General features: G+C 42.9%; 2 protein-coding genes and 1 long non-coding RNA gene across 7 annotated transcripts in view; 1 reads left to right on the top strand and 2 right to left on the bottom strand.

The window, feature by feature from the left end:
- Positions 1–222: 222 nt before the first annotated feature.
- DNAJC28 (DnaJ heat shock protein family (Hsp40) member C28) lies at positions 223–4,541 on the bottom strand. Of its 2 annotated transcripts, none has more exons than XM_060640426.3 (2): positions 4,258–4,541; positions 223–3,351 (listed from the first exon to the last, which is right to left on the bottom strand). In XM_060640426.3, the coding sequence occupies exon 2, from the start codon at positions 3,318–3,320 to the stop codon at positions 2,160–2,162; it is 1,161 nt and encodes a 386-aa protein (XP_060496409.1). In that variant the 5' UTR covers positions 3,321–3,351; positions 4,258–4,541; the 3' UTR covers positions 223–2,159. The 2 variants fall into 2 exon arrangements, with proteins under 2 accessions (XP_060496409.1, XP_078308949.1); XM_078452823.2 differs by lacking the exon at positions 4,258–4,541 and adding an exon at positions 4,039–4,213.
- An 88-nt stretch (positions 4,542–4,629) lies between these two features.
- LOC132683961 (uncharacterized) overlaps positions 4,630–26,234 on the top strand; it is a 33,283-nt gene continuing 11,678 nt past the window's right edge. Inside the window, exons 1-2 of one of the 2 annotated variants that reach the window (XR_013557838.1) lie at positions 4,630–4,710; positions 11,079–11,227. This is a non-coding gene — a long non-coding RNA (uncharacterized LOC132683961). Of the gene's footprint in view, positions 4,711–11,078; positions 11,577–26,234 lie in introns of those variants that run through there. The other variant, XR_009612485.3, reaches the window with a different exon arrangement.
- Positions 18,739–26,234, bottom strand: part of GART (phosphoribosylglycinamide formyltransferase, phosphoribosylglycinamide synthetase, phosphoribosylaminoimidazole synthetase) — a 29,463-nt gene continuing 21,967 nt past the window's right edge. For all 3 annotated transcript variants that reach the window (XM_078452821.2, XM_078452819.2, XM_078452820.2), the window contains exons 15-22: positions 25,824–26,075; positions 25,422–25,574; positions 24,368–24,574; positions 23,183–23,320; positions 21,104–21,234; positions 20,695–20,836; positions 19,591–19,706; positions 18,739–19,493 (exon numbers count right to left, since the gene is read on the bottom strand). In XM_078452821.2, the coding sequence (XP_078308947.2) occupies positions 19,305–19,493; positions 19,591–19,706; positions 20,695–20,836; positions 21,104–21,234; positions 23,183–23,320; positions 24,368–24,574; positions 25,422–25,574; positions 25,824–26,075 (1,328 nt within the window). In that variant the 3' untranslated portion in view covers positions 18,739–19,304. The remainder of the gene's footprint in view (positions 19,494–19,590; positions 19,707–20,694; positions 20,837–21,103; positions 21,235–23,182; positions 23,321–24,367; positions 24,575–25,421; positions 25,575–25,823; positions 26,076–26,234) is intronic.

The raw sequence follows: 26,234 nt of genomic DNA, 5'->3' as shown, positions 1-26,234 counted from the left end.
GCCCCATGTTGGGATCTGTGTTGACAGCTCAGAGCCTGGAGCCTGCTTCGGATTCTGTGTCTCCCTCTCTGCTCCTCCCCCACTCATCCGCTGTTTTATCTCTCCCTCAAAAATAATAAAACATTAAACAAAATTTTTTTTAAAGTTTTAAAAATATTAATTCAGGTACTCAGCCAAAATTACGGTTATTATTAATTGTTTATATAACAATGAACCATTGGATAATCATTGAAATTAACTTTATTAATCTTACTAATATAGACAATATTTATAAAGTGTCCTGTGCTGAAATTGAGGATTTACTAGAGTTTTCCAGTAACTTTACCATCCGTGATCCAATATTGAAAATGGTTTCCTTTATATAGGTTGCTACAATTCAACTAGGTATCATACATCTAATTCCCATTAACGAAATTCACAGAACCAAAGCCTTCTAAAATGTTTTATAACCATAGTTCTTATTATGTAGCTTTATTTCACACTTTTCACAGTTTTGTTTAGAGTAATGGCATCATTGTAGAAGCCACATAACTCATTTAATAATCAAATATTATACCAATTAATTACCCCATCATGTAAGCAGAAAGTCCTGAAATTTCCTTTTGAAGATATAGTTTGACTTAACTATCACATACTTTACAAAATAACTTGTTCTTGGGGCACCTGGGTGGCCCAGTCGGTTGAGCGTCCGGCTTCGGCTCAGGTCATGATCTCACAGTTTGTGAGTTCGAGCCCCGCGTCGGGCTCTGTGCTGACAGCTGAGTCTGGAGCCTGCTTCGGATTCTGTGTCCCCCTCTCTCTCCACCCCACCCCTGCTTGTGTTCTGTCTCTCTCTTTCAAAAATGAATAAGCATAACAAAAATTAAAAAAAATAACTTGTTCTTTCAAGATCAGAGTGGCAAGTGCCATTTTTGAACAACATCCATAATACGACACTCTAAATAAGGAAAAAGATCTGTTCAGTTTGACCACCCTCTGTATCCTTCTAGTTGCCCAGTTCTGTGGCTAAAGCAATTACACAAATCTAAAAAAGGCAGATTTTCTGAAAGTGGACAGAACACAATCTCACGAATGTTAATCTTTTTGTCATTCGTCAAAAGTGCAAACTGGCACAAAATCCAGACATCTTTTTGTGTGGGAAAGGGTTCCTAAGACAGGAAATTGGATCCCTAAATTGAGATTCTCATATGGAAAAAGCCTCTGGGGAATCTGATACATGACAAAGACAGGCTTCAGATAGATCTATGTAAACCTAACATTTCAATCTCTGATTAGAGATGAAGCCAGAGTGAAATCTTAAGTTTCTATTGAGCCCAAGGACTTTTTCTTTTTTTTTTTTTTAATCTCCAAAAGGATAGAAAATACACCCAAACTCTTTAAAGTGGCCACTGGAGTTTATTTCTAGAACAGCTATATCAACTATCTTGGCTGATGGATTTCTCTACAGCCAAGAAGTTGGGAAGGAAAAAGCACAACCCAGATAGTGTGTGTGCATGCGTGTGTGTGTGTGTGTGTGTTATTCAATACCCACAAGGAAGGTCTTTATATAAAAGGGAGAGTACAGTAACTCCTTTGGGCTAATTTCCTGATCATAACATTTCCATCCATGTAAAGAGGATCCCAAAAGTCTTAGAACAGTTTTAAACTTTAATAACCACAAGGTCTAAATGCAGCAAGCTTGCAAAGAACATTCATCATTTGGAGGTTTGCTTGCCTACATTCCATACTTCCATAGTTTTGTGACTTTTTATAATACTTCTTAGGGTTTTTTTTCATTGTTGTTTAAGTAGCTGTGAAGATAGCAACAGCAACTGTCTTTAAGTTACTAGAGCTTAAAAGTGCACTAAGACTTTTGGACTACCCTTTACGATTCCCAGTCTGAGTCCTTGTCCTAATTCGTTTCACCTATGACTGACATTTAAACTCTGAAATGGATTAAATTGTTTTCTTAGGAGTTCTTTTCTTGCAATATCCTCAGAGCAAAGCTGGTTGAACACTTCTCTCAGTTTCTGACAGCTTTCACACTTATACATCACTAGAGATGTGATTAGTTTTGTGAAAACTCAAACTCTTGTGTTGTAGCAATAAATCTCATCCCCTATGTATGACATCAGTACAACTGAAAATGATTTGGGGTAGTATTATGGATATTTAAATGGTCAGATTTTAATAAATTTCCACACATTCATCCAGTTAAAAAAACCTGTCTTGACTCCAGGTATTTTCTCCCCTTCTCCCTGATCAGTGTTGTTTGGGTTTTTATCTGTGACTTCTTTTGTTTTTATAAGGGCTTCATATATTTCCTGGGCTCTGGCAATTTCTTTCTGTGCATCAAAATGGACTTTTTGCCTGCTCAGGAGGGGAACAATTAAATTAAAATCATTAATTCGCTTGTTCAGTTTCCTGATGTTTTCGTGAAACTGCTCACAAACTTGGTTCCACTGTTTCTGTTCAGTTGGTGTCATTGGATTCCCAAGTTTTTTCCTTGACACTAAAATGGCCTCTCTGAGTTGATCGATAGTATCCTTTATTTCCTTTTGCATGAGGATCCATTCTGGTTGGTAGCCATTATCTATCAATATTCTGTTCAGGTTGTGAGTCATGGGATCAATATATGAACAGCCAGAAAATTTTTTTAGAGGTTTTCCCTTCCCACTGAGATTGTCAAAGTCTCCTTTTGCCATTGATTCCTGAATGAGATCCTCTACTAAACGCTCAATAGCCTGAGTTATCTTTTGTTCTTTACTCTGTCTTACATCTTTAACAATTACGCTATCAATGAAATACTGGCTTTGTAGTTTCTGCTTCTGATATTCCATCACTTGTTCAGTTGCACGGTCTGCTCTAAATTGCCTATATTGCTTCTCTCGTTGACTGGGACTTCCGAAACCAATACCTTCAAAACTTAAATAATGTCGGTGTTGGGGTGTTTTATATTTGAACTTTTCTTCCTCTTCCTCTGCTTCTTCAACTTTATTCTGTCCGGCATTTGCTTGTGCTACCACGTGGGAAAGCACCTTCCTATAAGCTTCTTCGATCTGTATAAATGTTGCTGAATCCGCTGTACTAGAACCTCCGTCTGGGTGGTATTGCTTGGCAAGCTTATGAAAAGCTTCCCTGACATCATCTGCAGAGCATCCTTCATCCAGATTCAGCAGCCTGTAATAGTCTCTCATCTTCTTTTTGGATTTCTGAGTTGACATCATTCTATTTCTAATGACACCAAGATATGGAGGCATTTTCATTTGATTCGGTACCATTGAAGCATTTATCAGATGAGATCTTAAGATGTGAGCCATTATTACACACACTGTGTTCATAATTGTACCCAGAGTTCCTCCTAGCAATGATCTACAAACAGACAACAAGGAGTGAAGAAAGTTATATTATCAGCAAATCTCATACTTTCAGCAATCAGGAAGAAATTACAGGTACCATGAAGGGCAGTTCTGTCTAATGCTGCTGCCACATTCTTACACCTGCTATGTTTCTCTTGCGTTAGCAGAGAAATGGAAGTTGAGGATGTTTAGCATTACCATATTGTGATATCATCTGAATTCTACTCACTAACTAATCGCAGAATTTCAGAGCTGGCAAGTTCTTAAGAGATCTAATCCAATCTCCTCATTTTATGGGAAAAGGTAGGCCCAGAAGGTTAAGCAACATAACCAAGTCACACAGCAAGGCGTAAGGAAAATGGGTAGGGTTAGGGCACAATAAGAGGCTTGCTTAATTCTCTGTATTCCTGGCAGATTATAAACTTCATCACCTCCACTATGTCTTTAGTGTATCACTGTCTTCATCATGTCAAGGAGTCTTCTCAGAAGACGTACACACATGAAACGGCACGGCAAAGCATGTACCTCATCTGACACACAGTTGAATAGAATCAAGTGTCCAAAAGCCTTTAAGCTCTATACCTTATCAAGCAGGAGCTGTTTGCTACATGCTAGAAAACCAAGACGAAAGGTGGGCCCTCCTGAGATGTTAGCTGCTATTTTTCACACGCATGGTCTAGCAGAAAAGAAAAACTTATACCTAGACAACAGCAACGAAATGCTGGAAGTGGTTGAATTGGAAGTGGGATATTGATGGACAAACGCTAAAACTGAGCTTCTAGGGACCCCAATTTTCTGGACAGTTGGGGTCAACGGCTCGGAGAGTTGGTCGAGATGGTAGCGGCCGATCCACCCGTGGCCATTGCGGGGCAGTGGTCAGTCTTGACGCGGAACACGCCCGGCCCCGCCCCCTACTCACCTTCACAGCGGCGGGGAAGGGGCTTAGCGGCTCCCGCCCCCATGCTGCGCCTCTGCGCATGCGTGCGCGGCCTGCCTTTCGTTCCCCTCGGGTCTCGCTGCGGCCCACGGGCGGCCCTGGACTAGACCATCTGCCGGCTTACACTGAGGGGACCACAGAGGGGACGGAGGGCGGAGTCGTACCTAATGGGGCAGAAGTCCTACTTGAACAGGGAACCCAGGAATCTCTCCTAAAATGAACTGTACCCTGTAGGACACAGGCAGGACGTTTCGGAAGGCTCCGCCCCGCCCCCGGGTGATCCGCTCCGCCTCCGCGCCCACCTCCTGCAGGAGGTGGTCCGGCCGACTGGGATTGTGGGAGGTGTAGTTCGCCGCGAAGTGCGGCGCGCTCCGTCCTCCGCCGCGCGGGGGCAGCGAAAATGTGGCGGTGGCCTGAACTGTGGAGAGCAGAGTGGTGAGTGGGGGTTGGGACCCTTGAAGGCGCAGTGGTTCGGGGGCGACAGCCCTTGGTAGTTTGCGTTTGAGAAGGGAAGACGTAGTCGTTTCCCTGTTCAGGACCTGAACAGCCTCTTCTGGGTCTGCAGATGGGGCACCAGCGCCGAGTCGTGAAAGTTGTACCCAGCCCAGAAAGATGTAGCTAACCCAGGCTGGAAACCTAGTCTTTGGGGCGACTGGGTGGCTCAGTCGATTAAGCCTAGGACTTTGGCTCAGGTCATGATCTCTCGGTTCGTGGGTTCGAGCCCTGCGGCGGACTCTGTGCTGACAGCTGGGAGCCTGGAGCCTGCTTGGAACGTTGTGTCTCCCTCTCTCTCTGCCCCTCCCCCTTGTGCTTGCGCTCTCTCCCTCCCCCTCTCTCTCTCAAAAATAAATAAACAACAACAACAAGAGAAACCAAACCTAGTCGTTAATTCAGCAAGTCCCTCCTGAGGAGCTCGCTTAGCCAGGTATTGGTAGGTAGGGGATGAGGGGTGAGGACAGTCCAGGGCGAATTCAAAACAGGGGTCTCCTGGCTTTTAAGCTCATCCACTGTCATGAGGATTTCCTGCTCCCCCTCTTAAATGGGGAGGTAATTAAAAAAAAAAAACAACAAATAAATAGAAAAAGGCAGAAAATTGGAGAGTCAGACCTGGATTGAAAATCCTTTTTCTTCCACTTGCTTTTCTCTGTGTCTGTTTACTAGTAAAATAAAGGTACCAATAAATGGTGAACGTATGTTTAGCACTTCCTTTTTGCCACCTACTGTGCTAAGTGCTTTATGTATAGTCTCTCTCTCTTTTTTTCTTTAAAGTTCTTGTTTATGCATTTAAGTAATCTCTGCACCCAAACATGGGGCTTGAACTCATGACCCAGAGAGTAAGAGTCACCTGCTGTACTGACTGAGCCAACCAGGTGCCCCTATGTATGGTCTCTTTTAATCCTTACAGCAGCCCTGAGATAAGTGCAGCTATTTTCCTCATTTTACATATGATGAAGTAATAATTGCATCAAACTCACTGAATGTTTGAGAATTACACAATGTATGCAAGTCACTTGGCACAATGCCTGGCAAATTAAGCAATATATTTTATTACGACTATGTCTCCTAAAAGGAGCAGAAATAGGTACTGGCCTCTGTAAGCTTTTGAATTATAGATAATATAATAATTTGTTACCTTTCATGTAGTTGCACTGAAAAATATTTAAATATTGATGCAGAGGGATTTCCATATAAGCAAACAATGAACATAAAGAGTTCCTGGGGCATTGGGACACCTGGGTGGCTCAGTCAGTTAAGCGTCCTACTTTGGCTTAGTTCATGATCCCACGGTTCGTGGGTTCGAGCCCCCCGCGTTAGACTCTGTGCTGACAGCTCAGAGCCCGGAGCCTGCTTCGGATTCTGTGTCTTTCTCTCTCTCTGCCCCTCTCCCGCTCATGATCTGTCTCTCAAAAATAAATAAACATTAAAAAAATTTTTTTAAGAGTTCCTGGGGCACCTGGGTGTCTCAGTGCATTGAGCGTCTGACTTGGGCTCAGGTCATGATCTCACTGTTTGTGAGTTCAAGACCCGCATCAGGCTCTGTGCTGACAGCTCAGATCCTGGAGTCTCCTCCAGAATCTCTGTCTCCCTCTCTCTCTGCCCTTCCCTGCTTGCACTCTTGTCTTCTCTCTCTCTCTCTCTCTCTCTCTCTCTCAAAAATGAGTAAACATTAAAAAAAATTTTTTTAAAGTTCCTGTTTCTACAAGTGTTAACTTTCTAGCAACATCTTAAACAGCATAAAAAGGGAAAAAAGCATAAACACAGCTTTAAAAACTACTCGCATTTGTAGAGTACTTTGCATTTTTCAAAACATTTATCGCAAGTCTCATTTTGATGTTTGCATTTTAGAAGTTACTGTACTTTAGCATCAAATAGTTAAGTAACTTTTGTAAGTTACTAGAACCTTAAGTCCATTTCTGTCTTTCAAGAGGGTCAGTTTCATAGTGTGATTCTGTGCTTGTAGAAGGTGAATTGGAGTTGACTGAGTTATCCATTAGGAACACTTTGCAGCTGCAAAATGCAAACTAGCTAACTGACCTGGGGAATTATTTTTCTCATGTGTAAGAAATGTGGAGGTAGGCAGTTTTCTGGTATTGGTTCATCTACAAAGAGTTGCCACATTTGCTTTACCATTCTCTCTCTTTCTCCAAATATATACTTTTTTTCCTAAATCATTTGAAAGCATTTGAAAATTATATAATTCAATACTTTACCGAGTATTGAGCATTCATTTCCTCAAAACAGCATTTCCTTACATTACCATAGCACTGTTATCAATTTGGCAGATTTAATATAGATATGATATTTAATGTAGTTACTATTCCACTTTCAGCAATTGCCCTCATGATGTCCCTCAGAGCAACACATACACTTTGAAGTCAGCAGGTCAAATGAGTAATAAACCAGAGCTTTCTTGTTCAGTTTAGGTATGGGCAGAAAGAGTCAACCATTTGAAAATATGGTTCTTTTCCTGTTAAAAAGATGGCTCCCTACTCTGCGGTCAGTATTCCTAGCGATTATAAGGTGTGGTCAAAAGATCAAATTCAGGGGGCGCCTGGGTGGCTTGGTCGGTTAAGCGTCCGACTTTGGCTCAGGTCATGATCTCACGGTCCGTGAGTTCGAGCCCCGCGTTGGGCTCCGTGCTGACCGCTCAGAGCCTGGAGCCTATTTCAGATTCTATGTCTCCCTCTCTCTCTGCCCCTCCCCTGTTCATGCTCTGTCTCTCTCTGTCTCAAAAATAAATAAACGTTAAAAAAAAAAATAAAAAAAAAATGATCAAATTCAGAATCTGATCCAAACACACAAATTGACTAGCTTTTTTTTTTTTAAGATTTTATTTTATTTTACTTATTATTTTTTTTAGTGGGCTCCACCCCCAATATGGGGCTCAAACTCATGACTTCTGAGATCAAAAGTTGCATGCTCTACTGACTGAACCAGCTAGGTGCTGTTTAAAGATTTAATTTTTTAAAAATATTCTCTATACCCAATGTGGGGCTTGAACTCACAACCCTGAGATCAAGAGTCACATGCTCTTCTGAAAGGCTCCCTTGACTGGCATTTTTTTTAAAGTTTATTTGAGAGAGAGAGCAGCATGAGTGGGGGGGGCGGGCGGTGCGGAGAGAGGGGGATAGAGAGAATCCCAAGCAGGCTCCATGCCATCAGCAGATGGACCCTGACTTAGGGCTCGATCCCATGAACTGTGAGATCATGACCTGAGCCAAAATCAAGAGTCAGATGCTTAACTGACTGAGCCACCCAGGCACCCTTGACTGGCATTTTTAATGTGATGATCCTGTTACCTTGCTTAATTAAACTATAGACTTATTTATTTATAATTTTTTAATGTTTATTTTTGACAGAGCAAGAGAACGTGCAAAGGAGGGGCAGAGAGGGCGGACAGGGAATCTGAAGCAGGCTCTGCATTGACAGCCCCCCAGTGCACGGCTCGAACCCACGAACCATGAGGTCATGTGTCATGACCTGAGCTGAAGTCGGATGTTCAACTGACTGAGCCATGCAGGCACCCCTGAACTATAGACTTTTAAAAACACGTTCATTGTTAAAAACACATATAACGTTGTTAACCATTTTAAGGTTATATCATGATTAAAATCAACATGCTTGAACCTCTATCATTTTCCACAAAATACAATTATTATCTCATGTTTGTCAGCTAGGATGTAGTATAATCTTACATAAAGACCGGTTTTATTTATTCATTTATGTAATTATTATCTTTTTTAATGATTACTTTTAAGAGAGAGCACGTGAGAGTGGGGGAGTGGGAGAGAGAGAGGGAGTCAGAGAATCTGAAGCAGGTTCTGTGCTGCTGGCAAAGCCCGATGTGGGGCTTGAACCCATGAATTGTGAGATCATGACCTGAGCCGAAGTCAGATGCTCAACCGACTGAGCCACCCAGGCGCCCAAAGGACTGGTTTTAAATGAATGTATGTTGGATTCGATGTCTGTGCATTTCCTCGTTTAGAACATCTTTTTTCATGATTCTGTTCTTTCACAATATAGTTGAGCATTTTAAAAACAAATGTCCCAGGGCACCTGGGTGGCTCAGTCGGTGAAGTGTCTGACTTTGGCTCAGGTCATGATCTCCCAGTTTGTGGATTTGAGCCCCACATTGGGCTCTGTGCTGACAGTTCAGAGCCTGGAGCCTGCTTCCGATTCTGTGTCTCCCTCTCTCTCTGCCCCTCCCCCACTCACGCTTCGTTTTCTCTGTCTCTCAAAAATAAATAAATGTTAAAAAAAAAATTAATTACATATACAGAGGAGAGCAGACAGCAAGAATTTAGTTGGCACACCAAAACCTAATCATTAATTGTACTGCCAAGTGGGTAGAAAATAGAGTGATATTTTTCAAAGTTATTAAAAACCGGATTTCCTTACATTATAGTTATATTAAATATTCACTGAGCTCCTGTGGGAGGCGGGGCGCTACAACAGAGGCCTCTTCTCTCTGTTCTCTCAGATGGGTTTTTTTTTTTTCCTTCTCTTTTGTTTGCTGGTTCCATGAGAACTGCAAAGAGGTCGATGTCTTGCCAGCAAGTTGCCATAGTAACCAAAAATCACACTTCCCTCAAGATTGATTTATGGTTCAGTCTGCATCCTAAAACCTCAGGTCCAATGATGTTTGCGGATGGTAACGTCTGGAGCTACAGTTCCTAGAACCACCATGAAGATGCCTTCCTCTCCAGGTGCCATCATTTGTTTGATGTAGAGTGCCAGCTTTTTTTTTTTTTTTTTGAGTTTATTTATTTATTTTGAGAGAAGGTAAGCATGGCTGTGTGCGTGCGCTCGTGGGGGAAGGCCAGAGAAAGAGGGAGAGAGAGAGAGAGAGAGAGAGAGAGAGAGAGAATCCCAAGCAGGCTCTGCATTGTCAGCACAGAGCCTGATGTGGGGCTCGAACCCACAAACCATGAGATCATGACCTGAGCTGAAATCAAGAGTCAGATGCTTAATCGACTGAGCCACCGGGCGCCCCTAGAGTGTCAGCTTTTAAAGAAAGAAGGCAGTGGGGTAACTTACGTAATGTGACAACACTCTACAGTCTGGGAGGGGGATGCGGTGAGGGAAAGGTACTGTGGAAAAGAGAAGATTCGCATTCTTTTGGGTATTTCCTCCTTTTTCCTCTTCCCAGCTAGGAAAACCACTTGTCAGGGTCTCCTATGTGGGCCACATGCGGGGGCTGTGGCACTTTGCTCATGGTAAACTGCCCTCCACCACCCCGGATGTCTGATTTTCATTTTTGGTGTGGAATTCATGTGATGAATTCTTGTTACTTGAGCCTGAATCATCTGCGTTCAGTGCGGATCTACAGCACTCTCTGTTCCTTGGAATTCTGAATATTGCGCATACCTGCCGCTAACCACAGGCCAGGAGTGGGGAAAACAGATGCGCACCTGCCGTCTGGGAACCAGCGTTTGAATTGGTTCTAACCCGTCTTGCATTTACTCAGCGTGTTTAGTGAAATCCCTGCTTTACAGCAGAGGTACCATGTGCTTTTCTCGCCCCTCGGAATTTGTTTCCAGCTTCATTGAGGTAGAATTGACAAAGAAAAATTGTATATTTTTAAGGTGTACAATTTGATACTCTGATATAGGTATATATGGTGACATAATCACCACCCTCAAGCTAATTAATCAAGTTAATTAACATATCCATCACCTCACATAGTTACCTTCTTTTTTTTTTTGATGAAAACACTTGAGATCTACTCCCCTAGCAAATTTCAGGTATGCAATACAGAATTGTTCACTACAGTCAGTCTAGGTGTTTCGATAAGTTAAAAAGACCAGTACGTGGAGGGTTTGCCTCCTTTCACTGCTTACCAGTTGTCAAAGATTTGAGCAACAAGACTCTAATAAACACATTAAAACTGTCACACAACACTATTTGCTAGAGAATCATTCAAGATGCTTTATAGAAAGAATAGGTTTTAAAGCAAATCTGATTCCTAAACAGCTTTGTCATGGGATGTAAGGCTGCTTCCATTCAAAAAGCTCGCTCTCTGGGATGTCCCTGAGTGACCTTTTCATCTTAGGGCTTGTCCAGAGACATCTCAGGCTCTGGCGAGGTGATGCTGGCTCATTTGGTCCGTGCTGTTCTCAGAAATGAGCATGTAAATCCAGTTTGTTACCCAAACTCCTTTTTGAAGATGCCTTTCTTGATTAAATAAATAACATTTCTTGTATTAAATGAAATTGAAGAATCATATAATTTCTGCTCCTTACTTGACAGCGAGGTTGTGGGGGATATCCACAGTGAGTGAGTGGTTCTGTCCTTCTTCTTAGGAAATACATGTTGAAATATTTATGGATAAAGGGATATGATGTCTGCAAATTACTCTCCAATGATTTAGAAATAAACACATGTACAGAGCAAGGGAGAAAGAGAGCAAACAATAAGCCACATGGACTGAAATGTTCGTTGGAGAAAATGGGTAAGGTTTATTTGGAGGGTTTTTGTATTTTTGCAACTGTTCTATAAGTGTTAGTCATTTTTAATTCTTTAAAAAGAATGTATTTGTGGGGTGCCTGGGTGGCTCAGTCGGTTGAGTGTCTGACTCTTGATCTCGGCTCAGGTCATGATCTCATGGCCGTGGGATTGAACCCTGCCGTGGGGTCTGTGCTGACGGTGGGGAGCCTGCTTGGAATTCTCTCCCTCTCCCTCTGCCCCTCATTTGTGCGCATGCGCACATGCTTTTGGTCTCTCTCAAATAAATTAAAAAAAAAAAAAAGTAAGTGAGCAATCAGGTTATGGAAAGACGTGGAAGAACCTGAAATGCACATTGTTAAGTGACAAACGCCAATCTGAAAAGGTTACATATTCTATGATTCCAACTATATAAACCTATAGAAATAGTTTTAAGAGATCAGCGGATTAAAAAAAACAGGCAAATGACTCGAATAGACATTTCTCCAAAGAAGGTGTACAAGTGGCCAACAGGTCACTTGTATGCAGGGAAGCTCAACACCACTGATCGTTAGGGAAATGCAAATCAAAACCACAGTGAGACAGCATAACACATCCACGAGGGTGGCTGCTATCAGACAAAACAAAACAGAAAATAACAAGTGATGGTGAAGATGTGGAGAAACAGAAACCCTAGTGAAAATATAAAAAGGTGGAGGCATTTTTGATTGTCGCAACTGGGAATTGTTCCTGGCACCTAGTGGTTGGAGGCCGCGGATGCTACTCAACATTTCACAAGACAAGGATTATCTGGCAAAGAATTCTCTGGCCCAGAATGTCACTAGTGCTATTTCAGGGGCCCTGCTGTGGACTATTCTTTCTCTCCTTTCTCCTTTCCACTTATTTCTCCCTAGATCTATTACGGTTCAGACAAGGAAGAGCAGGATGTTGGAATAAAAGAGACCATGGAAATCTAATCTTAGCCTTCTGAAAGAGAAAACGGTGACATGCCCAAGGCCACATGGTTTGTGGCAGATTTTTCTGCCAGTCTAAATCTGCAGATGGTCGAAATCTGCAGATTCAATCTGCACAGTTAGTGCAGAACTTTTTCTATAGCCCTCCCTATCCAGAGGGCAAACATGATTACGTGCTACAAAAGGGAAAGAAAGTGCTAGAGTATTTGCATGTTGGCTTGGCGTATAGCTTTCTAAAATAACAATCTCAGGGGCACCTGGGTGGCTCAGTCAGTTAAGTGTCCAACTCTCGGTTTCGGCTTAGGTCATGATCTCGCGGTTTCGTGGGTTTGAGCCCCGAGTATGGACTCTGCTGGCAGCAGGGAGCCTGCTGGGGATTTTCTCTCTTTCCCTCTCTCTCTCTGCTCCTCCCCTGCTCATGCTGTCTCTGTGTCTCTCAAAATAAATAAAGTAAAAAAATAAAATAAGATAACAATTTTAGTTTCAGGAGGAATTGGTTTCAAAATGTAGTCAGCGCCAGAACTCTGTTAAGTCATTATTAGATTTTAAGTTAAAATAGGGCCATTGGGGGGTGCCCTCTAATGCAATCTGATTGTTGTCCTTGTAAGAGGAGGAAATCTGGATATGCAAAGGGACACCGGGAATGCATGTGTGCAAAGGAAAGACTATGTGAGGACACAGTGAGAAGGCGGCCTCAGAAACCCTGATCTTGAACTTCCAGCCTCCAGAACCTCAAGAGAGTAAAGCCCCAGTCTGTGGCATTTTGTTACAGCAGCCTAAGCTGACTAACGTACGGGCCTGTAGGATCCTCATACGTTGGTTCAGTGGACTCCAGGAATTTGTGTTCTCCAAACTGTTTCCTCCCAGATGGAAAACTCTAAAAGCAAGTAGAGGCTTAAGTGCCCTCAGTTCCCTGTTGCTGGATGCCCGTGTCCTGCAGGTTGAGCTTTGGGCCGCTGCGACCTCTTCCTTACCTCCTCCACCCGGGGCTGTCATCCCACCTTGGATGTTGGCATTTTGGCGGGGCACACTTGGGCCCCCAGAGCCTCCCGTGCCAGGGAACAGATTTAAGGTGCTGGGCTCTCTGGCTTGCCGAAAGGTGCGTGATGGGGTGGTGGTAGCTATTTCTCTCTACTTGGCCTCTAAGAGAAAAGAGCCAGAAGCTCGATCCCTGCTCCTGGAGACACCCTTCTCCTAGGCTGGAGGTGTCCCTCTCTCCTGGGCCCCCAACTGCACTGTTTGTTCATTTTCAGGCTCCTTTGCGGACCCCTCGCTTGATTGCTAAGGGTGCTAGGGCTGCGGAGCTCTGTGAGTTCTGTGTTTTGATTCCCTAAATTGTCTACACACTCAGTTGCAGGCCTGAGCTTGGTCTCTAAGCTGATGACTAAGGTGTGAAGTCCCACCGGCCTCTGAAGGATAGTCCCTCATTTTGTAAAAGAAAGGCACACCTTGCCGGTGTCCTGAATCTTACTAGGGTGCTGTAAACACCCTCAGGGCACCAAAGGCACACTTGAAAAGGCTGATTTGAGGGAAAAAAAGGAAAAGGCCGGGGTGCCTGGGCAGCTCAGTTGGTTAAGCATCCGACTTCCGCTCAGGTCACGATCTCATGGCTTTGTGGGTTCAAGCCCCCGTTCAGGCTCTGTGCTGACAGATTGGAGCCTGGATCCTGCTCCGAATTCTGTGTCTCCCTCTCTCTCTCTCTGCCTCTCCTCCACTCATGCTCTGTCTCTGTCTCTCTCTCTCAAAAATAAACATTAAAAAAAAATGAAGAAAAGGCTGATTTGCTGTGGATGTTAAGAAAGCAAAATAAATCCTTTATAAAACTGGAAGGTTTTCAATACTTGGCTTTCAACAAAAGTGAAGGAGGACTTAATAGCTTTGTCACCTGAATATTTAATTTGAAATAATTTTTGGAGGGGCGCCAGGGTGGCTCAGTGGATTAAATGACTTTGGCTCAGGTCACAATCTCACGGTTCGTGAGTTAGAGCCCTGCGTCAGGCTCTGTGCTGACAGCTCAGGGCCTGGAGCCTGAAGCTTGCTTCAGATTCTGTGTCTCTCTCTCTGCCCCTCCCCGACTTGCGCTGTCTCTCTCTCTCTCTCTCTCTCTCTCTCTCTCTCTCTCCTTCAAAAAAAAGTAAACAGTAAAAAAATTAAAAAGTAAAATGATTTTAGTGATTTTGTTTTGTTTTTGCATCTAACAGAAGCAGTCAAGGGATTGAGTGATATTGCTATAACAAAACTAATTTTTCCTGTAAATGTTTGGAGTTTAGTAGTACAGAACAATTTTCAATGCAGTCTAGGGGTGCCTGGGTGGCTTAGTTGGTTAAGCGTCTGACTCTGATTTTGGCTAAGGTCATGATCTCACAGTTAGTGGGATCAAACCCTGAGTCAGCTCTGGGCTGACAGCACGGAGCCCGCTCGGGATTCTCTCCCTCCCTCTCTCTCTCTCTGCCCCTCCCTTGCTATCGCGCATGTGCGCTCACTCGCTCTCTCTCAAAATAAATAAACTTAAAGAAAATAAAATACAGTTAGACTCTGAGTGTCCACAAATACTTCATGAAACTTTTTTTTTAATTTATTTTTTTAAATGTTTAGTTTTGAGAGAGACAGAGAGAGGTGGGGGAAGGAGCAGAGAGACAGGGAGACAGACGATCCAAAGTGGAGCTCTTTGCTGAGAGCAGACAGCCCGACGCGGGGCTTCAGCTCACAAACCAGGAGATCATGACCTGAGCCGAAGTTGGACGCTTAACTGACGGAGCCACCCAGGTGCCCAGTTCCTGAACCTTTTTAAAAAAATGAAATCGATTGGGAATATTGAAATCTTCATGCCTTTATTGCAATGCTCAGAATACAGGTGGGGCTCAGGAGTTAGCATTTGTAGTAAGTATACTCCCAAGAATTACCAGGTTAACAGATGGGGGATTGAGGATTAGGATTGTGGTTCAGATAGACAGTCTTTAATACGATATCTGTCACAAAGCATGGATGTCTTATCTGATTTCATTGAAGTGACTTCATATTTTGAATGGGAAGTATTTTAAATGTGTGATGTATTGTATAACATCAGATTAAATGTAATCTTGATGTATTTCCAAAACTGAATTAATAAGTTGTATCTTTGTTTTGAGAAACTGTTTTATGGGGATATAATTCATATGCCACACAATTCACCCATTTAAACTGTACATTTCAGTGGCTTAAAATATGCCCATGGGGTCATGCAACCATCTCCACAATCAATTCTAGAACATTCTCATTACCTAACAGAAACCTTGCACCCTTTAGACATCACCCTTAAAATACATCTATCCCCACAGCCATGGGCAGCTACTAATCTATTCTGTGTCTGTATGGATTTGCCTGTTCTGGACATTCCATGTCAATAGAATTATAAATGTAGTCTTATGTGACTGGATTCTTTCATTTAGCATGCTTTAAAAAAATTTGTTAATGTTTATTTATTTTTGAGAGAGAGAGACAGAGTGCAAGCGGGGAAGGAGCAGAGAGAGAGGGAGACACAGAATCCAAAGCAGGCTCTAGGCTCTGAGCTGTCAGCCCAGAGCCCGACGCGGGGCTCCAACCCACGAAGCGTGAGATCATGACCTGAGCTGGTCAGATGCTTAACTGACTCAGCCACCCAGATGCCCTCACTTAGCATATTTCAAGGTTCATCCATGTTGTAGTATGTATCTTGTTTCCTTTAATGACGGTAATACCCCCATTGTATGGGTAGACCACATTTTCTTTATTGACTCACTAGCTGATGGACATTCTGATTGTTCCTACTTATGAATTTAAAAATATTAACAGTTGGTTCCGGATAAAGGAAAATGGCCTTGTGTTGTAAATAAAAGGCTGACGTGGCTTGTGAAAGAATGGCTATCAGAGACTCTCTCTTAAACCGTAGCGGAGGAGGCAAAATTTATGTATTACAGAGATCATTGGTAAAAAGCAGCTCAGGGAGACAAGCCAAGGGGAACCGTTGGCGTTAACAGTAACATGAACTTAAAAATAACTGGGATTTTATTCATCTTCCTGAAATACCTGCAGCCACACCTGTCACGTGAACTGAGGAGCTGGACCCTTGTCCCGTGGGGGCTGCTGTGCTTGGGAATCCCTTTGCCCTGTGCAGGGCGACCTCCACCGTGGGAGAGGGAGGCAGTTTCACACTTTCTGACAGCCCAAGGCCATATTCCAGTTCTCCGTGGCCCCTGGCTGTGAGAGCAGGGTGGGCCACCTAACTGTGGCCAGTTGGATGATCCTGCCTGGGACTTTAAGCCTGGATGAGTGACCCCGAGGCACAGGCAGGCAGAGTGCACTTTGGTTGTAGGGGGCACAGCAGATGGCAGTGCCCACTGGAAGTGGGGCCCCGGGGAACCTGGTGGGACCATGGCAGCAGTGTCCTTGACAAAAATCCTCCTGGGGCATGGGGCAAGATTTTGGCTGTGGTTCTATCCCCTCAGCAGGAGCGAGAATAGGCAAGGGAACTGTGATTAAAAAAAAAAAAAAAAAAGAACTACCAGCTGTACCAGTTACTAAACTTTGTTGTGATTAAATACTGTTGTACTTGAGTTACTTAAGAAGTTTGTATAGTAGTTAAAAAGTAAAAAATTAGAGAAGAGACCATGAAATTTCTCTCAGAAATTGTAACACCCTTTGGCTCACTTGTTTTGGAGTGCACACTTAAATCCTTTGACTATTATGGATTCACAGTTGGGCACCGCCCATCCCCCTAATCTTGCTACCTGAACACAAGGTGTGACCGAGGGCTGATGTTTTATTCCTCTGTATACAAATAGAAAGAGACATCCATAATACAAATGTCCATATTTATTACAATAAAATATTGACCTGTTTTCACTTTTGCACTGAACTTTTCATAACTTAAATGACCTTTTCTCTACCATTATAAACTAATGGCTACTTATGTACTCATCGTGTCCAAATAATATTCAGCTTATCCCAAATAAGACCGTAGGACACCCTTTAAGCGGGCTCCCTTGTTCTTTCAGAATCCTCCTTATTTTCAAATACTTTGTTTTCTGGCAACCAGACACAATTTGATTCTTCTTCTGCCAAAATAGGAAATCGATAACCTTACATGGAATTCACGTTCCTTTCAGTTGAAATTAGTATCAGAGTAAGGGCTAAAAAATTTTATTTCTAAAGTCATAAGCTTACATTGATTTTTCCTTAAAAAAAATTTTTTTTTAGCATTTATTTATTTTTGAGAGTGAGCAAGCACAAGCTGGGAAGGGGCAGAGAGAGAGGGAGACTGAGGATCTGAAGCAGGCTCCTTGCTGTCAGCGCAGAACCCAATGTGGGGCTCGATCCCACGAACTGTGAGATCGTGACCTGAGACGAAACCAAGCGTCAGCTGCTCAATGGACTGAGCCACCCAGGCGCCCCTACGTTGGTTTTTCTAGATTACATGCTGGTGCTATCAGCATGGTACTACTTTTATTACTGTTTGTGATTTTATCCACCAATAACATTTTCTTCTATATCTTTCAACTTTCTCTAAACTCCATAGGACAATGTTGGGCATATATGTCCTAGGTACTTAATAATGTTGAGTGACCTCTCCAAAATAAATGCATCGTTTTTACAGCAAAGGGACCTGTGTGAAGTGAGGAGGCTGAACCTCCAGTTTGATGGTCGTTGCTGACTGCAGTCAGTAAGGGTGACATCATTGGCTGGCTTCCTGGGCCTGGGGAAACCTACTTGCACCAGAGGCAGTGATTAGCATCTGTTGGTGAAGGTGCCACTCCTCTTAACCCCCTACTCTTTCTTTTTCTTTTCGTAAGGCTAGGATTTACATCTGTATAAAAGGACTCTTTAGCCGTTAGAAGTTGAGTTTAAACTCCGAGGGAAGATTTGAACACGGCCTCCAGGTATCCTTCCTGTAAGGTGCACTCTGGGCAGGCAGAGCTTAGGCCACGTCACCTTGAAAGCTGCTCAGTAGTCCAAGGATGGCTGGCTACCTCTGGGCTGGGTGGCCAGTCCTTATTCATTCTGCTATGGGAGAAATGTGGTCCCAAGCTTGGTGTCATGTACATGTGCCTATTAGGTCAGCTCAGATTTCCCAGCTCTAGAACTGCATAGCCAGATGGAAAATGAATGGCCGGAGTGGGAACACATGCAGTGCCTTTATACTCTTTACTAGTCCGGGTGGAGTGCCTTCCATCTGCCCTCACTGCTCCCAAACAGTACCTACAGTTCCAAAATTCTACGTCCCCATTCTCAATTTGTGCTCGAGATGTATTTGCTGAAAGAACAGTAACTTACGACAGCTTCTATAACTGGGAGAAGTATAAAATGAATGCTGACCATGGAGTGCCTACTCTGGGCCAAGTGTTTTCGGCATTGCACACGTATTAATTATCAAAACCATAGGACAGGCATGTGCCTACTTCAGTAGATGGGGAAACAGAGACAGAGTAACATGTCTAAGTCCTATGTTTTGAATCAAGACGCCAACAAAACTCTAACCTTCTAGTATTTACAGAAGTATGGATGTTTGTAACCCATAATTGTGAAGCTAAAATCTGGGTATTACAGAAACTGTCAATAACTAGGATGTTTAATGATATTTCAAAGCACAAAGTACACCATCCCTCAGAAGTGGGAGTTACACACACATTTTATGACACTACATTATGATCAGCGTAATTACAGTAGATCAGTCTCAATTCAAACCAGTACAGATATACAATATGGGGAAGAGATATTAACTTAATAGCCTTGTTGGTTAACTCTTCAAAAACTAGAGAACATATAACTACAAAAAATGGAGGTGGTATTTGTCAGAAAAAGAAGAGAAACTAAAAGTTTTGGTATCTTGTTTGGCTGAAAGTAAAAGGGATTCTGAACGACCAGCTTAATTATGATCAAGAAGGTCCGGAACAGGTAAACCCTAAAAGACCGCTGGAGGTGACACACGTATGCCCCAGACATGCTGCACCAGGCTTGTTTTCAACGAATCTCTGTTCATTAAAAAAAAAAAAAAAGGCCAGAGGCGCAGGTGAGGAATTCTTTTTTAGCAGTTGTTCTTCTGGGCTGAGTCCATGATAATGCAGATAGCCAGACTTCTTTCAGAACTGGCTCTAGCCCCGAACGGGGGAGACATCACTACTCTGTGACCCAACGAATCTTGCCATTTTCTCCAAGCTGTACAGTTCCACTGGCTACCAGCTGGAGGGCTGCGGGAAATAGTTTGTGCTCTGCTAATTTCACTCTTTCAGACAGAGTTGTAACGGTGTCGCCCCTCTTCACTGGAACAGCTTCTTGTAAGATAATCTGTCCAGCATCTACATCTTCCTGGGGAAGGGAAGCAAAAGTTTTGAACATTACTTTCTAGCCGGTACAGTTTACATACAGACAGTAATGATGTTTTGGTAGAAGGAGACATACTCACAGCTACAAAGTGCACAGTACACCCAGTGACTGTGACCCCGGCTTCTAGGACTTGCTCATGTGCATTTGAACCCTTAAAAGACGGCAGCAAGGATGGATGGATGTTGAGCATTTTCCCTGGAAATTAATGAAACCACAGTGGTCAGAACTTAAAGATCCTATGTATGTTACCAAAGGAATACATGTTTTCCCGTCTAGAATGAGGGGTCAGTAGGAACAGGATTTCTCTGGGATGAGTGTTTCTTTGCGAAAGACAGAAATGAAGGAAAGGGAAATCTAGCTTCTCATCCAAGAGGTCCTGGGGGCAGCAAGTTCTTGCCTCTTGCACAACTGAAGATCCACCCAGGGACTCTGAATAGGTGCCTGCAGTGACTGAAAGTCGGATGGGATGGGTCAAGTCCGGATCGTAGAGCTCGAGGAAGATTCGGCTTGTCGCTGACACACAGGAGATTCCTGCACAGCATCTGCGTGCTTGACTTCTAACCACGAAGTGGCACGTCCGCCAGCCAGATGCTAGGTTAGTTCTGTGAGCATTATGTCACCAGAGGCACTGCCAATTTTGTATTCTGTCTAACCACATTCACTTAAGAAAAACTCTTTGGAGGGAGAATACATTTATTGCCCAAATGTAGGCACAAAAAAGGACACTTGGACGTAGTCAAAATGTTAGTGGAAAAGGCAATGACATAAAGTGTGTTTTCCAGAAACAACGCCTTCCCTGCCATGTCTGGCAGTGGTCTACACTCCCTAAGAATGGACTCTTCATTTTGGGATATAGGGAATCGCTTTCCTTTGCTTCTCAGCAAGTAAAAATGTCTCTTCTGAGTATTTATCTAGAAGATGAAATATTAGTAATGTGAGTAACCTAAGCTGTATTAGAAAAAGTGATAGTTACAGCAGGCCAAAGAAAACTGATAAAAAGAGCAGGAAAATAAAAAGTCATTGGGTCATTCATTCTTTGAGCAGAGGCAAAGGAAATTAAATTATGACCTGTGTTAAAACGGCCCAGTAAATATTTCACAATTGGGATTGTTTGGGAAGCTAGCCACCCTGTAGTTTGTTTTCATTGGATTTCTCAATGTGGTGTCAAATAATTTTTGCTTACCATTCCATTTTCTGACAAAGGGGCCAGATAAAATTCTCATGAATCCTGCAAGACAGACTATGTCTGTGGAGAACTCTTCAAGGACTTGGTCAATTGCAGTGTCAAATTCTACACGACTTTTATATAATTTATGATTGATTACCTGTAATAGAAAAAGATAAGCAAAATCTTTTTAAATGAATTACCAAAAATAATTTAAAACTCAACCTTTACGTGGACCATACTTCACTTCTTTCTGATGAAGACGTGCCTGATGGAAAGAATTAAGGAATGGGGAGGACGGTGTTGAAAGGCACACACCGTGATCCAGAAAGCCAAAGAACAAGCTGTCCTACAGACGAAGTCTTGTGGGGGCGGGTTATGAGCTGAAATACAGTCTACAGGAAAGATACTTTTCAAAGTAACTCACTCTGGTGGGAATTCCGGCTCTTTCTGCTTTATCTAAGCCAGCCACTGCAGCTTTGTTGGAGATAACAACAACAATGTGTGCACAGCTACTTGGCTCCCTAGTATTGTCTATGAGGGCTTGGAGGTTTGATCCTGAAAAAGAAAAACACAAGTAAGCTGACATTTCTTAAAAGAGGTTATGCACCGTTCTGAATAATGCAATGCTCAAGATTTCCAAATAAATGTCTCAGAAAAGACTGGCAAAATACATGAGGTTTTAAAATTCCCTTTCTTTTGGGATAATGGATCAATAATAGCTTATGGAAGCACAGGCACTCTTGGTTTTAGGATATGTAATTGCTCCTGCAAAATAACACCTTATGATCTAGCAGAGTAATAAAAATAGTATAACATTTTAAAAACTGATGAGGTTGGGGCGCCTGGGTGGCTCAGTCGGTTAAGCGGCCAACTTCGGCTCAGGTCATGATCTTGTGGTCCGTGAGTTCGAGCCCCGCGTCGGGCTCTGTGCTGACAGCTCGGAGCCTGGAGCCTGTTTCGGATTCTGTGTCTCCCTCTCTCTGACCCTCCCCCGTTCATGCTCTCTCTCTGTCTCAAGAATAAATAAATGTTAAAAAAAAATAATAAATAAAATAAAATAAATAAAAACTGATGAGGAATAAGCTGCTTAATTAAGCAAGAAAAAAATCCTCTTTTTTTTAAGATTTTATTTTTTTAAAATGTTTATTTTTGGGGTGCCTGGGTGGCTCAGTGGGTTGAGCGTCCAACTTCGGCTCATGTCATGATCTCGCAGTCTGTGAGTTTGAGCCCCGCGTCGGGCTCCGTGCTAAGAGCTCGGAGCCTGGAGCCTGCTTCGGAGTCTGTGTCTCCCTCCCTCTCTGCCCCTCCCCTGCTCAGGCTCTGTATCTCTCTCTCTGTGAAAAATAAAACAAACATTAAAAAATTAAAAAAAATAAAAAGTTTATTTTTGAGAGGGAGAATGCACGAGTGAGCGAGGGGCAAAGAGAGGAGACAAAGAATCCGGAGCAGGTTCAGCGCTGCCAGTGGAGAGCCTAACACAGGGCTCGAACTCAGGAACTGTGAGATCATGACCTGAGCCAAAGCTGGATGCTTAACCAACTTAGCCACTTAGGCGCCCCAAAGATTTTACTTTTTTAAGTAATCTCCAGATCCAGTGTGGGGCTTGAATTTATAACCCAGAGATCAAGAGCTGCATGCTCTACCGATGGAGCCAGCCAGGCACCCAGAAAAATCAAGCCTCTTAAGAAGAAACCACTATGGCCTTTACAACAGTTTCTTTGCGTTACCATCAACTTGGGCCTAAAGTATACTGAAACCTTAAAATGGACTTGGAAAGCAATTACATTTCCGGGAACGTATCCTAAAGAAATAATCAGATATGCACTTAAAAATGCGTATTTATAAAAATGTTCATAGCAATGCTGCTTATTAAAGTGGGAAAAATAAACATGTTATATATGCATCTGAGAGAATACCGTGCTCTTATTACTTCACCCCTCTGTCTACAACAGTCAAACATAAATTTCACCTTATTACTATTAAATTAAAAAAATTTAAAAAAAAAACCCTCAGAAGTTTGCTGGAGGGGTTGTGGTGGGGAGATGGGCTAAATGAGCAAGGGGCATTAAGGAAGACACTTGCTGGGGTGAGCACTGGGCATTATACACATGAGACAGGTCACTGGAATCTACTCCTGAAATCATTACTGTACTATGTGCTAACTTGGATGTAAATTAGAAAATAAATAATAAAAATCATAAAAAACAAGCAAACAAACAAATCTCAGCTGTTGTAACTTTTCAACTACAGAGCTACGTACAAAAGAAGTTGGATTTTCTATCTTTTCCAGTTCCTTTTTCTTCAATCATCTTCGTGATACCCTCTACTCTTCCTTTAGGTGTCTCAAATGCCTGAGAAAAGTGTAAAGACTGAGGATACAGAAAAATAATAGCCCTTAATGACTCCCTGCCCCATTCTACTGAGAGTGTCCTCACGATCTGAAGGAGGTTTTTTTTTTGGGGGGGGGGGGCAGGCAGGAGGAAGGAAGGAGGGCACATCTCACCTGTTCCAGATATTAAGACAGCCACTCTTGCCTTTTTTGGTTGGACAGAGAAATGATTTTTCAGAGTGCCATTCTCCAATACTGATCCATTTGCTTGCATGGTTTCAATCAGATGCTTGACTTTCACACGAGGAGAACCTTCATTTCAAACACACCCAGTAAATAAGAATAGAACAACAGTGAATTAACAGTAATGGAAAGAAAAGTATTTTATGAAAACTGAAAATACTTTATTCTGCAAATAAGATACGCCTGGACTAAAATGAAGAATAGGCTTGTATTACTTAAAGTTACTCACTCACAAAAACTTCCTGAAAGAGAACATGTATTAATTACCTACTTCCAACTAAAAGCTATGGCGTGTCACTGTCTCCTGACCTCAGGGTAGGCATGTAACCCAAGCAAGGCCATTCGAAGATTTGATACAGGATGTTGAGGAAGAGAGGGCCTCTTTCCTAATGCAACGTAAGCTCAAGGATGTGGGCTCAAGAGATCTTTCCGGTATTTGGAGAACTGGCCTGAAAAGGAACCTACACAGTAAAGGGATGAAAGGCAGATACGACATCGCCAGCAAGTGCTGGCGTCTCTGTCAGCTCATCTGAGTGGCTTTTCTGCCACTCTGTCAATTTCTAGTACGTCTGACAGAGTCCTGTGTATACACGGCACTTGTCAGGGCGCCCGCTTCACTGGCGAGCTGAGCCGAGTCACAAAGCACAGCCTGAGACAAGGTCTCGCATGTGGGCACAGGACTTAGAAGATGACCCCAGGAAACCAGAGTGAGGATCTGGGAAGAATGATCTGGAAAGCCAGCGTAAGAGTGTGTTACTAAACTGGTCGCCACTGGGGGCAACTGGGGCTTGACTTCCCCTGGGACCTCAAAGGCACCGTGAAGACTCTGCCTCAGAACTGCTCCCTTCCTCTGTCCCTAAAGTGGGGATTTCTTCACTCCACTGGTTAAGGGTTGTCTTCTGGGCTATAGTTGTGCATATGTGACCACCACACAAGGTGTCGGCACCCTAGGGCAGGAGGGAAGAGGTGTGTGGTGTTACTAGCTTCTGTCCTGTCGCAGCTGTGTGAACACGGGTGCCGTACAATGGCTGTAATAAAACGTGGGCAGGAGCTCGAGGCAGGGCAGTGGCATTTCAGGTTACATACCTAAGAGCAACTAAAGAAGGAGCGATTTACCTTCAGGACACGCAACCACCTTGCCAATCACCCAGGCTTCTTCGCTGTGCTGCTTGATATCCCTCAGAATCTGCTCTGTCCTATCCTTTGACACCACGAGGACGGCCCCAACCCCACAGTTAAATGTTCTGGCCATCTCTTCCTCAGAGAGGTGTCCTTCTTGCTGTAACCACGAGAAGATCCTGGGGATCCTCCAGGTCTGGGCATCTGAAAACAGGCAAGATATGTTTCATGAACCTATTATCTCACACAACGTATAACGTATGCATATATACAAAGCTGTGAATTTTTGGGGGGATCCATCTGTACCTCAGATATCCACAGCATTTTTGCTGACACACTTGGCCAATATTCACAATTAAGTGAATATTGGTTTTGTGCTGCATTAACTATGTTTTTAGGAATCCCCTAATGGATTAATTGTATTCCAGTAAATACAGTAAATCCCAGTAAAGGTTTGTGAACGTTTAGTGGGGTCTTAGCAATGACCAAAATGCACCCTAAGTATGATGCAAAACTAGGCGGCTTATCTTACAGATTTAGAGGAATGTATACACTATTTAAAAGAAGTTATGCTATATAAAAAGTTAAAATCAAAACCCTGTCCTGCTGTATTTACTTCAAAATTTAGACTTAGGTCTGCTATAATACAAGAAAAATCTCTAATAAAAGTTTATTTTTATTCTTTTTTTTTATTTGAGAGAGGGAGAGAGGGATATATATAGAGAGAGAGAGGGAGACAGCACACGTTTGTCCATGAGCAGGTGAGGCACGGAGAGACAGAATCCCAAGCAGGCTCCACACTATCAGCTCAGAGCCTAATGTAGGGCTCGATCCACCCCCCCTCCCCACCCCCCCGTAGCATTTCATCTATATGTCAATTACATGCAAGGATTTTATGCCTTATAAACATGGTTAATAAAGCAAACAGAAGTAGAAAGGTCAGCCCTATTTTTTCTGAGAAACCCTAACAGTTAAGAATTTAATTTTCTTGCATAATGGAGTTTTCCTCCAAATGGTTTTCTGAACAAAAAGTTCCTTGTACCAATCTTACCTAAATCCACTCCAAATTTCTCAGGAAGGACTCTGGGGATGTTTTCTAGCAATCCTCCACCAGTAATATGTGCAAAGGCCTTGACATGTCCTGAACGTAGGACAGGTAATAGCGAATGGCTGTAGATTCTCGTTGGAGTCAGAAGTAAGTCCCCTGTGTATTGGAGAGAGAAGACAAAAACTTAGCCTATGAATGTAAAACCAAATCATATATAAAAAACAATTCTGAAATACAGAATGATTTGACCCTGCACAGACACACCAGGTTTTACAATAAGGTCCCAACAGTAAACTCACAGGACAAGGTAATTTATTCCATTCTAATTTACTAAGGAAAGACTAACCCATTAAGTGGTTGCTCAGACATTTCCAAACAGGAGAGTTGAAACCTGAGTGCTTTTACCTAAGGTCTGGTCACCACAGCCATCAGGTGCTGGAGAGGAGTACTGGAGGGAAGATTTTGCTACAATTTTCCTCACAAGGCTAAATCCATTGCTGTGAAGACCAGATGAAGCTATTCCAATAACAACATCCCCTTCGGTGATTCTTTCCAGGTGAGGGAGTTTCTGATCCCGCTCCATGGCACCGACGGCAAAACCGGCCAGGTCATACTCTCCAGGAGGATACATGTCAGGCATTTCTGCAGTTTCACCTCCTGGAGGAAGATACACCAAGAACAAAGAAATCACATCGTATTTATAAACCTGTCTAGGAAGTAGTGACACCAGTTTTTTTTTTTTTTTTTTTTTTTTTACTTGAGAGAGCGAGAGTGTGCACAAACATGAGAGCCAGGGAGAGGGGCAGAGAGAGACAG

Source organism: Panthera onca, chromosome C2 (assembly GCF_046562875.1).
Source record: "Panthera onca isolate mPanOnc1 chromosome C2, mPanOnc1 haplotype 2, whole genome shotgun sequence".
Taxonomy (NCBI): Eukaryota; Metazoa; Chordata; class Mammalia; order Carnivora; family Felidae; genus Panthera; species Panthera onca.
This window is presented reverse-complemented; position numbering and strand designations above follow the sequence as displayed.

What these genes read in the sequence shown, in the direction of transcription:
- DNAJC28 (XM_060640426.3), bottom strand. Translation starts at nt 3,320, where the DNA reads ATGAACACAGTGTGTGTAATAATGGCTCACATCTTAAGATCTCATCTG.